Here is a 12,391-nt window from a genome sequence, read left to right as displayed (position 1 = left end):
ATGCAAGAACATATTAGGAGAATTAATGACAAAGAAATTCATAATCATTATCTTGGACACAATATGTAAAATGAACTTATTAGTTTATTAGGAGAAGAAATTAAAAGTGAAATTATTAAAAAAGTAAAATAGGCTAAATACTTTTCAATAATACTTGATTGTACTCCCGATACAAGTCATAAGGAACAAATGTCAATTATCTTACGATGTTTAGATTTTTCAACAACTCCAATTGAAGTTAAGGAGTACTTTCTAGGATTTTTAGTTATAGATAATACAACCGGTTAAGGCTTATGATGTTATAGTTAATGAAATTAAAAATACAGGACTAGATATAAATAATGTTATGGGTCAAGGTTATGACAATGGATCAAATATGAAAAGAAAACATCAATGTGCACAGAAACGATTGTTATATATTAACCCTAGAGCATTTTACACTCTGTGTGGTTGTCATAGTTTAAATTTAGTAATTTGTGATATGACTAATTCGTGTGATAAAGCTAGTGAATATTTTGGAGTTATACAACGTATATATTCAATATTTGCTTCATCAACTCAAAGGTGGAAAATATTACAAGATAATATATCAAACCTAACACTTAAATCATTACCACGAACTCGTTAGGAAAGTATGGTAGAAAGTGTAAAAGCAATTAGATTTTAAGCACCACAATTAAGAAAAACACTTTTACAATTATCCAAAAGTTGTGGAGATCCAAAAATTAAAAGTGAAGCTAAATGTTTAGCTACATATGAACTTCAGAACTCCAAAAATTAAAACGGATTTGAAAAGGCTTTAGATTATGCAAAAGAATTGGTTTTAAAAATGAATGTAAAACCTAAATTTCGTGAAAAACGTATCATTCAAAGAAATAGACAATATGATGAAAATGTTGCTAATGAAACTATTAAAACTTATATTCAGTTATTTAAAACTAATTACTTTTTATACGTTGTAGATAAGGCATTACTTCACTTAAAAATGAGCAATTTAACGAGTTCAAAAATCTTTTTGGTTTTCTAGTATAAAAAAATTAAAATCATTTGATGAAAATACTTTAAAAGAACATTGTTTAAATCTTGAAAAACCTTTAAAGCATTATGATAGCTTAGATATTGATGGTTTAGATTTATTTCATGAACTAAAACTTTTAAGACATATTTTACTTTTAGAACGTGATACAATTATTAATATACTTAATTACATTAAAAAGTTTAGTTCTTTTCCAAATGCATATGTTGCCTATAGGATTATGTTAACCATTCTTGTAACCGTTGCCTCTACAGAAAGAAGTTTTTCTAAATTAAAACTACGAAAAAAATTATTTAAGATCTACAATGTCACAAGAAATTTTAAATGGATTATATTTTGTCAATTGAAAAACATTTAGTAAAAGAAATTGATTATGTTAATTTTATTAAAGAATTTGCATCTAAAAAAGCTAGAAAAATTAACTTTATGTCATAAAATATATTCACAAAAACATATACATAAAAAAAAATTAACTCCGCTATTTGTAAACTTTTTAGTTTATTATTGTTGGTCCCAAGCCCGGATAAAGGAGGAGGGTTTATAACATTAAGTATAGTAAATATCAAATGGTCCCAAATTTTTGGTCGCTTAGAGCCCCCAAACTGGTTAAGCCGGCCCTGAACCCAGGTACCCCGAAAAAAAATTTAGGTTGCCCTAAATATAAAATTGAGATACTACTTTACTTTGATCCTGTTTCCGCCACTGTGGTTCATGTGATTTCAAAATTGTAAAGTGGTCATTATTTTTAGATTTTATTGTGGTTTTAGTCCATATAAAAATTAAAAAGAATGATTTATCCTTTTTAATGATAATTAATCTTTTTAAAAATTAAAAACATTATCTTTGAATCAGATTAGAACTAAATTATTAATACCCATTTATAATCATTTCCATAATCAATATCCTTAGTCCCAATTTGGTTATTAACAATTTTTATTCTTTTTTAGAATGATAACTGATGACATGGCACGACAAAAGACACGACATGAAACGAAATTAGGACAAAATTAAAATTTGAATTCATGTTCATGTCAAGTGTAAAAAACACAATGTCGTATTCGTGTTTAAAATTCGAAACGAAATTGTCACAATTTAACATTTGTTTGTCGTGTTTTTCGTGTTTGTCTTGTTATGGATGATTAAATATTAATTAAATAAATCAATTGTTATTTTATGTTATCTTTGTCATGTCTTGTCGTGTTTTTCGTTTTCGAATCGGTTCATTTTTGTGTTCGTGTTACATAAAACTTTGTCATGTTAGACAAAAACACAACACAATTACCTGATTTGTCACCCATATTCTTTGTCACTTCATATTATGCATAATCGATTAACAAAATTGGTGATTCCATAGTTATAATTGATTGTAGTTGCAAAACCTAGTGATTGCATTGTAACAACCCAAAAACCATAAGGTAAAATTTTCATTTTTAGTTCAACATATAAATACTATTTATTCCTTTCAACCATTCAAAAGCACATCAAAATGAAAAGAATTATCAAAGTACAATCTCAAAATCATAAAATGCAGAAACATGGGTGGATGCGTTATGATCAAGCCAGACCCTTCCTTTTTCGAACCGGAAGTACCTGAAACCACAAACATAAACCGTAAGCACAAAGCTTAAGTAGTTCCTCAAAATACCACATACCATACATACAATAGAGATTGAGATGTGTCATCCATAGTCTTATAATTGTCATTATGCCATGAGCCTTATCATGGTCTTTACTTGTTAAGCCGGGAGCCGAACCCTTGGTCTCATAGACAAGTGCCAAGAGCCACATCCTGGTCTTTCATGCAAGTATCACAAAGACAACTAACATACTACATATAATTGCCAAGGTCCAAATGTTGGTCTTGCATATAATTTTGTCGGGAGCCTTATCCAGGTCTTTCATGCAATTGTCAGGTGTCACCACTTGGTCTTTCTACATAACATAATTCTATGGGTCGACATTAGTGCCTTTGACCCCTTAGTATAGTGTAGAGATTCACATCAATCCGAGATAACCGAACACACACGTGTTGCTGCTACCGGGTTCCTCGCATTAAACACAACCAAATTATTTGTAATCAATAATTAAGGCAATTTCCATAATCCATGGTATGGTTCATTTTTTATTATTCCAATGGATAAAAGACTATTTTACCCTTCTCATAACTGACCCAACAACTCATGGCCCAATATCCCAAAAGACCGAAGAACCAAAAAGGGAACCCCGCAAGTACGCCCTGCATAATGCTTATTGAAGCCGAATGTATAACCCGTCCTAGAGGGGAGTCGGGGAAAGCATGCATTACGTTGAGTGTATGCATATATACACCCAACATACACCTTTGGTGAACATTTCTCATTTTTCGGACTTAATGCTTAAGACCAAAACGTCTAAACGCAGATCTAACATCTAAGGGATGTCTTAAGTCATAAAGTTCCTGACTTTATGACTTTACATGGCTTAATGGGGTCCAAACCAAATCCCTAAGTCTTAAACTTCATCTAAAAACTATCAATTAATATATGGAATGATTATACTCATTAAGATCTGATTTTTATGACTTAATGACCTTAGCAAAGACCAAATATGAGGCTCAAAGGTCCTAGAGTAACTTCTACTAACAAGAACCACCACCATAGGACCAAAACATGAAAAACCATAATCCAAACTAGATCTACATGAGAAAGCCATCAAGGTTAAAACTTTATACCTCCAAAAGCTAAATCAAGATGAACAAGGACTAGATCTCCAAACTCCAAGACAACTAACACTTCTCACCAAGGTGTTATTCTTCTTCCAAATGCACCAAAAATCCACCAAAATCACTCCAAGGCTCAAAATTCTTTCAAATGGGGGCTAGGGTTTCGAATTTAGGGTTAGAGGGGAGTAAGGCTGAAGATTAGAAAGGTTGGAAATGAGTTAAGGTCTTTAAATAGGGTCAAAGACCTTAAATTAGGGTTTGCATCTGACTTGAGTACGTTGAGTGTACTCCAGGTATACCCAGCGTACTCAATGGCATTCCGAGATCATCCCAACCCAGTACGTCCAGTGTACTTGGCTTAGCCCAAAACCCTCATAACTTCAAACGGTCACAACTTCTTCGTTCCAACTCCGTTTTCGACAATCCTTATATCCATAGAAAGGTATTGAGGAGCTCTACAACTCTATCTAATTACTGATTGCTAAAAACATCTCGAACTAAATTCCTCAATTCATAAGAGGCCTAAACCATCATCTTTTACCATTATACCCTTGGGCTCAAAAGCACACCTGAACTCTTGGATCGCATAATCTACATTACCCTCATCCAAAAGGGTCTAAACCTCTCTTTCCCTAAAAGCCCGAAGCCTTATGATACTTAATCTTCGGGTCACAGCCCCAAATTATGAATCGACTCGAACCAGGGTGTTACATACATATTTGATCGGTTTAAATAGGACCTGGTGATTGTGTACCCAATTAGTAAAACCGAATCATTGTGATTACATATTTGATCAACAAAACCTGGTAATTGCATTTTTTTATTCGATTAGAAAAAACATTATCATGTTATTAATAACCATATTATCAACAAAGGGATTGATTGTGGGAATGCCTGCAAATAGGTATTTTAGTAATTTAGTTATACTCTAATTTCAAAATAATATTTTTAATTATATAATAGATTATTTATAATTAAATTAAGTGTTTAGGTATATATTTATATGATTTATAAGACTACATTTACAAGACATAATAATAAAAGTTTACAAGCATATAAATGAAATTCTCCATTTTTTGTTTTAGTTTTTATTAAACATCAATTAAATCCAAGAGAAATTTTCAATAAAATCTCAAAATTTTAGATTATTTTTCGGTTTAATCTCCAATCAAATTTTTTTTACAAAAAATAACAAAATACCCGCAAAAACTTTAATCTTTTTGGCTGGTATTGCAGATATAGTCGGTGTCATGTCTATTTTTGTTTACTCAATCAAATTCTTAAGATTTTTTGAAAATTAATATCTTATTTTTACTCCAATAACCAAAATATTACTATGACATTTCTAAATTTTCTGATGATACCCTTGAACTTGTATCAATGTTATGTTCTATTTCAAGAGAATTAGAAACCATAAATTTTAATATTTTTAGTATGGATAATAATTAGTTATATATTATAAAAACCGAAAAAAAAAATAATAAGAAGAATGCAGTGACGTGAAACCATAAGAGGATACATTTCACCCTAAATGGGCATCCAAAGTAACGTTGATGGGTGTGATTTATAGAAGGCATGAAACCATTAAACAATATTTAAAGTTTAAAACAACCATCTTGGTCTTAAATCCCCTGTTTCCTATTCAACAACTCTCTTAGGTTCCAATATAGCATTATAATAATACATTAACATAAACACAACCAACCATTGTCTGATTAAAAATTACAGTCCTGCCCTTCCCTCTCAGTCCCTAAATTTCTTAACAAAACAAGCATCCCCAACAAAATTAATAGCAATCTCCTCCTACAACTATAACCACAAAAAAAAAAAAAAAACAGATTCACCTTAAACAAACCAACATTTCCTGCAAATCTTTTAAATCCTCCAAATCAGATATTCCTATCTTTTATTATTAAACTATCAAAATCCAAAAAAAAAAAAAAAAACAATAAATTAGTAACTAACGCATATCATCCAACCTAACATCCGATCCATGATTCTTGGTTTTACTTTTACTATGATGCAACTTTCATTACCTGAGGAAGTACGTGGGTACCAAAACACTGAAAATCCATCATGTGATCATATTTATATATGTTTTAAACTACACTACCATTTTTCAAGATTTTGATAAAATATATTTCAAACAAGAAGCATCAACTTTGACGCTATTGCTAAGCATTTGAAACCCCAAAATTTGAGAAATTGAGCATGGCATGGGATTGAAGACTACCACTCTAGAGAATATAGATTAGAGATTCAAATGCAGCTTAGGCACTAGTTGCTTCTTCTTTTAAATCATATTCTCCTAAAATCTAACCTCATTCACACACTATTTCATATCTATAATACCTTGTATATATTTTTTTTTTTTAAATTTAAAGACACTGACTGAGGAGATTGCTATCAATTAACAAGGGGGGACACCAGTTTTACCAATACCAGAGGAAGAGGAACTATTACTGTAACTCCATAATCAACAAAAGGGTTGTTTGGGGATCAAAAGATTTCACAATTCTAACCTGCATTTAAAAAAAAAAAAAAAGAGTTACATTAAAGGCACAAGAAAAAAAAAAAAAAAAAAAAAAAAAAAAAAAAAAAGTTAAACTCAAGTGAATAAGGGTCTCACTGAAAAATAAAAAAGTGCAAGCAAGCAGGCAGACATCAAGCTTCTCCACCAGCCTTGCCAGCAACAGTTGCCTTCTGTGCCCCTGAGAACCTGTACAAGAACAAAACTTCATAGTATTAAACAAAACTGCCAACAAAAAAATATATATATAATCTATGTTAATAAAGGAAGTAAATTACCTGAGTGCCCTTGCTTTCTTTTTCTGTTCTTCAAGAGGATCAGCACTTGAAGCTGAACCAAACCTAGAAAGTCTAGCCTTCTTTTTCACATCTTCTTCAGTGGCTTGGGTCATCCCAAATCTGAGAACATAGAATAATTTGATGATTAAAAATCAAAAAAATATAAATCATTATTATTATTATTATTTGATGATGTGCTCATAAGTCATAACAACCTCTCCGCTCTAGCTTTCCTTTTCAGCTCTTCAGCTTTCTTTGTGGCTCCTGAACCTTGTGTGCCAGGTGGAGTACCAAACCTGAAGTACAAAGTGTTATATATATATATATATATATATATATATATATATATATATATATATATATATATATATATATATATATATAAACTCAACAAGCAGCCTTCTGATTGACTAAACAAAACGTTTATCAAATGAGGTATCATATTTGTGTGATTGCTTTTTCAGGCGACATATTTCAACAATTCTAGATTTTTCAACAAAATGACACATATTTTCGCCAAAAAGCTGGTTGCTATCATGAGAAACTGACTGGGGTTGACTTTAATTATGGAAAATTTAAGGGAAAAAGAAGAGATTCATTTGTGAGGTTATAGGGAATGAATGAATTATGGAATTTCAATAAAAGGGGTTATCTTGACCAAAACACAGCATGCAGCAATTATGAAAAATAGACAAATGAAGTTGCCATTGTCAAGTTGGCATAGTCTTGAAGGGAAATTAATCACTAACCTTGTGACTGTCTTGATTACTAAGACTTGTTTTTTTAAAGGAGTGATCATGTGAGGATGATAACAAGTGGTTAACTATCGTGAAAAAGGTTGAGATATGTTATATGAAGATAGGATGACGGTATATGCTCTTCTATATCAAATTCATGACTTAAAACATGTTCAAGGGCGAATTGAAAGAAAGAAGGGGAATATAAGAGATTAAGACTTAAGAGGAATACAAAACAGCGACCTCTGGGCGCCAAAACTAAGTTTTTTGGGTTAGGGGTTCTTGGGTCTAAGGGGTATACTTGGATGCTAATAAATGAAAATGCGTAAATTGGCCATTTAGTTAGACAGTAGACTAAGGGGTTTGTATATGTCTTGGTATGCTACAGATGGAGTTGAGACCATTCTCCAGCGAATCCCCACTGCTTCTATTCTATCAATATCGTACGAAAGCTAAACCCTAGCCCTACTCTCTTCATTATTATAATCACTAAACACCCATAAAAACAAGAAACCATGAACTGAAACGGTTGAAAAAGGGCACCACAAAGCATGAGAGTGGCCACGGCGCGTAAGAGCAGTGATTGAAGCCCCTAAGTTAAAACAAATTACATGATAAAAATTGGTGAATATGAAAAGCCAAAACCCTAGTTTAGTATATAGACTCCTTCTTAAGAAAATTCCAGAACCCTAGATTATCATAAACAGACCTTTACATGAGAAACATGCATAAATACAGGAAGAGGAATAAATATTGCTATAGTATAATTACCTCTCCGCACGAGAATTCCGTTTTTCTTCTTCAGATAGTTGAACTGGCATACCAAAACGCTCCGCACGGCGAATCTTCCTCTGAGTATCGGTAACAGAAGCACCATCGTCGCTGCTGTTGTCCGCCGTGACGGTGGCCGGATCTGTAGTTTTCAACTTTGTGTCACCGGAATCACCGTCTTTCCTGTCGGTGGAGGAAGCTGGTGATTTCTCGGTGGATACGTCTTCGGTTGTTGTGGCAGGAGGGTCTAGGGTCTTCGCATGATGGTCGTCGGTCTGGGTCGTCGTCGTCGTCGCATTCGCTGCAGGCGTCGTCATTGAGCTGATGAGCGATGAGTGACGAGTGAAGAGGTCCAAACGATTCGATTTCCGTGAAAGAAGAGAGATGATGAGATGATTTATGTGCCCTAATTTGGGATCGTTTACCCCTTTAGCTACTATATCCTCTCACCTTGGGCCGGGGTCGGTGGTTTAACAATTGAAACTTAAGGGGTCAAAATGTAAATTCTAAAATTCATGATATTAAAATGAATAAAACGTTTGCGCGTTACCACTTAACTATCACTACTGGTGTCAAAAAAATCGGGGGACCTCAATAGTTGTTTATCTGTTTTTTTTTCAATTTCGGATTTAAAATTTATTTAAAGATCTTTAAACTTATTTTTTTTAAATCCATATTGGATGGAAGTGGGAAAACGATGGACAGAAAAAACTTATAAAATAGTATAAAGTTGACACGGCTTTTCCATAAACGACATATTAACTTTTTTACCTAAAAGAAACACGAAATAAAATCTTTGTTATTAAAATAATAATAATAAAGTATTGACGTCGATTTGGTTATTTATTTCTATCAAAACTAGGTGCACAAATACAAGTTTTACACCGGTTTTGATTTTAAAAAATCTAATTTTCTCTATACCGATTTTGGTTATAATCGGTTTGGTGTTTTTTTCTTTAAATGAAATTATATTGGAAAAAAGAGAAATTAAATATCCTCTTACATTTTGTTTTTATATATATCATCCTACCTAATTAAATGATGATATATGTAATATTTAATGTTCATTTAATGAAATTTAATGATATTTTTGGATACTAATATGACAAATATCATCATTTAAATGGATAGAATGATTTGTAGAAACAAAAAGTAGAAGAATAATTTCTCTAGAAAAACTAGTTTATTTGGTATTTTTTGGTTTAAAAAAATAAAAGAGAAAAGAAAAAACGGGTATAAAAAAACCGGCCCAATTTTATGGGGATAGTTAAAGAAAACGATAAGCATTGTGCACCTCTAATCAAAACACGTGTATTAATATTTTCACACAGCATTTGGGTAAACATCTGGTCAGTATAAAATTAGGGATGAGAAAAATAGAAAATTTAGGAACTAGTCTGACCCTTCCTTAAATATAAACTAAAACAAAAAGATCAACCTTGTTTTTCTACAATCATATTCATATCAATTACATATATTCGTAAATCTGATCAAAACCGAACAAAAGCAACACAACTTAAGAATAATATAAACATGCCTATAAGTAAAACCATTTATCAACACATACAACCGAAAAATAAAAACATAGTAACAACTGATAATCCAGTAGAAAATAGATATACCTGTCCAGTGTCCACTACTACAAACCTTTATGACATATAAATCAAACAGATGCTGTTTGTCTACATAAAATTAATAAATATATAAATATACACGTATCTAACATAATTATATAACTACTGTACAGCAAGATGATAAAGCAGGACTCAACATACATATGATATGATGATGAAACTCCAAAACCTTAAAAGAAATTTTTGGTGTGATTTTTCTCAGATCCACTGGTGCTCACACTGCCGCTGCTGCCGCCGCTACTGCCGCCCTGTTTTTTATGATTGTCACGTTTTGATCTTGGAGGAGTGGAAGGCGACCACCGTGGGTTTGGGTTCGGGTTCGGGTTCGGGTTTGAAATCGGGTCGTATTTCTGTGAAGCAAGATAGGTCAAGGCTGTAACGACATCGGCTATAACGGGTCGCATGTTGGGTTGATCCTGGACACACATGGCTGCAACCGCAAGAGCCTGAAACAGACCCCGTGTTGGGTACTGGCCCTCAAGTGATGGATCCGCTATCTGACAAAACTTTCTTCGGTCTTTAAACAAAGGTCTTGCCTAAATAAATAAAAATAAAAAAGATTAGATTTACAATTTTACTTTTTAGTTTTTACATGTTTTTGATGTGATGTGACATGAGACTTTAAGTAACATGATGGAGAGACATGAGACAACAATATCAGCACATTAAATTATTAGCATTCCCAAAATTAATATACATTGGCCTACCGTGTTTTCAACAGAAAAAAATGATTTGTTTGGGAATTGGGATGAATAATGACTAATGACTAATGACTAATGACTTACCCATGCAACCAAATTCTGCTCGCCTCCTGTTTTGGAATTATCAATTGCTTTTCGGCCTGTGATGATCTCCAAAAGGACAACACCAAAGCTGTACACGTCTGATTTTAGGGTTAATTGTCCAGTCATCGCGTATTCCGGAGCACAGTATCCATATGTACCCATCACACGTGTCGACACGTGTGTGTTGTCCCCCACTGGCCCAAGTTTTGCTAACCCAAAATCAGAAAGTTTTGGGTGATAATTTTCCCCAAGTAATATATTTGAGCATTTTAAATCCCGATATATTACAGGTGGACTTGCTTTATCATGAAGATATTCCAGCCCTTTCGCAGCTCCAGCAGCAATTTTCATTCTTGTATTCCAATCCACTCGTTTCTTGCCAGGTAACGGATCTGCAACAACACAGGAATTATGAGTCCATCATCATTGGAAACCAAAGGGTATTTTCGTCTTTTAATTTAATGTCTGTACCATGGAGATGGTCATCAAGAGATCCAAGAGGCATGTATTCATAAACCAGTAGTCGTTGATCTCCATCAGCACAATAACCGATTAGGTTCACAAGATTTGGGTGATGAAGCAACCCTAACATCAACACTTCTACTAGGAATTCACGGTTTCCTTGAAGTCCATTGCGATCTAGTTGCTTGATGGCTACAATCTACAAAAAATGGAAAACTATGAATACAGATTTGGAATCAAAGTGAAAATGCAATCTTTTTCATGTGTAATGAAATTGAACTGACTTGATTAGAACTTTCAAGTCGGCCTTTGTATACTCTACCAAAGCCTCCTTCTCCGAGAAGACAATCACCACCCCTGAAATTTTTAGTTGCAGCTGCCAGTTCACGGAATGTGAATGTTTGAGCGGCAATATGACCTGATCCCCCATCTTTGATCGCTCCTTCCTTTGATTTGAATGATGGATTTGACCTAATGCTCACTTAAAGATGTGTATGTGAGAAACAAAGAACAATAAACAATCAAACACGTATGAAATACGAAACTGCTTGAGGCAAAATATTATGCATATAGCTCAAGAGAACAGCATTCAGTTTAGGAATTGAACCGATATGTAATAGAGTTATAAAACATAGCTGAAGGTTTCTCAATTCTTGCATCATTATTTAATCACTTGAACGCACACAAAATGGAATGAATTTGAAGTCAAAAGAAGAAGAAAAGGAACAAGATTACGTCTATAAGAAGGCGTACAATATTCGAATTAATTATTCTCAAGGAAAACCTAATAACACAACAATGAAAAGCAAGAGAAGCAGGTAGAATCGGTAGGTATAATCTTCTTTAAACTCCAAAAAATCAGAGAAATTAACAACTTATATGAAATGGTTACAGTAAAATCATCAGAAGATGATTCAAATAATGATATTACATCGAATTTTCTTGCGATTTTCCGGCAAAAAAGGGGAAACGAAAACTTGAAGAAGAAGCAGATATAGATGGAGTACCTGAGGAGGGTTGAATCGGATCGAGTGAGCGATTCTTCTTCCTCTTCTTCTTCTTTGATGTTGGCTTTGAATGTCCAGAGCATGGAAACCACCCCATTCTCTCTCTCTCTCTCTCTCTCTCTCTCTCTCTCTCTCTCTCCTCCTGCTATTCTCAGACAGTTGTGATTTGTAAACTGAGGGCACTCAACAGCTCAATAAGAGAGACGCCCACATATTTTATTGGTAAGCTCCGATGTGTTGGAAAATGAAACCAAAAAAACTTGTTTCTTGTATTCAATCTATGGCTACAAAACAACAATAAAAGTGTTTTTAATTCATCTTTTTTATTCTGTATTGTAACAAGAAATTATACAAAATTATAAAGTAAACGTATTTATCTTATTGTTTTCCTTGACTTTAATGGTAGCTTTTTTAAAGTTTTTTACTATTTAAGAAACTTTTGTAAAAGCA

General features: G+C 33.1%; 2 protein-coding genes across 2 annotated transcripts; both read right to left on the bottom strand.

Annotated features, from left to right (window-relative positions):
* Window positions 1-5,300: 5,300 nt before the first annotated feature.
* Window positions 5,301-8,484, bottom strand: MOS11 (Protein MODIFIER OF SNC1 11). Its single transcript, XM_078981622.1, has 5 exons — window positions 8,054-8,484; window positions 6,761-6,841; window positions 6,546-6,665; window positions 6,367-6,456; window positions 5,301-6,259 (listed from the first exon to the last, which is right to left on the bottom strand). The coding sequence occupies exons 1-4, from the start codon at window positions 8,368-8,370 to the stop codon at window positions 6,402-6,404; spliced, it is 573 nt and encodes a 190-aa protein (XP_078837748.1). The 5' UTR covers window positions 8,371-8,484; the 3' UTR covers window positions 5,301-6,259; window positions 6,367-6,401.
* Window positions 8,485-9,569: 1,085 nt separating this feature from the next.
* On the bottom strand, window positions 9,570-12,200 carry CDL1 (Protein kinase superfamily protein). Its single transcript, XM_078981620.1, has 5 exons — window positions 11,942-12,200; window positions 11,219-11,415; window positions 10,944-11,133; window positions 10,473-10,864; window positions 9,570-10,223 (listed from the first exon to the last, which is right to left on the bottom strand). Exons 1-5 carry the CDS (start codon window positions 12,036-12,038, stop codon window positions 9,858-9,860), a joined length of 1,242 nt encoding a protein of 413 aa, XP_078837746.1. The 5' UTR covers window positions 12,039-12,200; the 3' UTR covers window positions 9,570-9,857.
* Window positions 12,201-12,391: the final 191 nt, after the last annotated feature.

Source organism: Lactuca saligna, chromosome 2, assembly GCF_052625555.1.
Source record: "Lactuca saligna cultivar CGN05327 chromosome 2, ASM5262555v1, whole genome shotgun sequence".
In the NCBI taxonomy this organism is placed as follows: Eukaryota; Viridiplantae; Streptophyta; class Magnoliopsida; order Asterales; family Asteraceae; genus Lactuca; species Lactuca saligna.
Note: the sequence above shows the minus strand (reverse complement) of the source record. Positions and strands in the feature narration are given on the sequence as shown.

Excerpts from the sequence above, each read along its gene's own strand:
- MOS11 (XM_078981622.1), bottom strand. The coding sequence starts at position 8,370 with ATGACGACGCCTGCAGCGAATGCGACGACGACGACGACCCAGACCGAC. Across the intron at positions 6,666-6,760 it reads AGGAAAGCTAGAGCGGAGAG|ATTTGGGATGACCCAAGCCA; the intron begins GTTGTTATGACT and ends CTATGTTCTCAG. Across the intron at positions 6,457-6,545 it reads AAGAAAGCAAGGGCACTCAG|GTTCTCAGGGGCACAGAAGG; the intron begins GTAATTTACTTC and ends GTTCTTGTACAG.
- CDL1 (XM_078981620.1), bottom strand. The coding sequence starts at position 12,038 with ATGGGGTGGTTTCCATGCTCTGGACATTCAAAGCCAACATCAAAGAAG. Across the intron at positions 11,134-11,218 it reads GACTTGAAAGTTCTAATCAA|ATTGTAGCCATCAAGCAACT; the intron begins GTCAGTTCAATT and ends CATTTTTTGTAG. Across the intron at positions 10,224-10,472 it reads AGCAGAATTTGGTTGCATGG|GCAAGACCTTTGTTTAAAGA; the intron begins GTAAGTCATTAG and ends TTATTTATTTAG.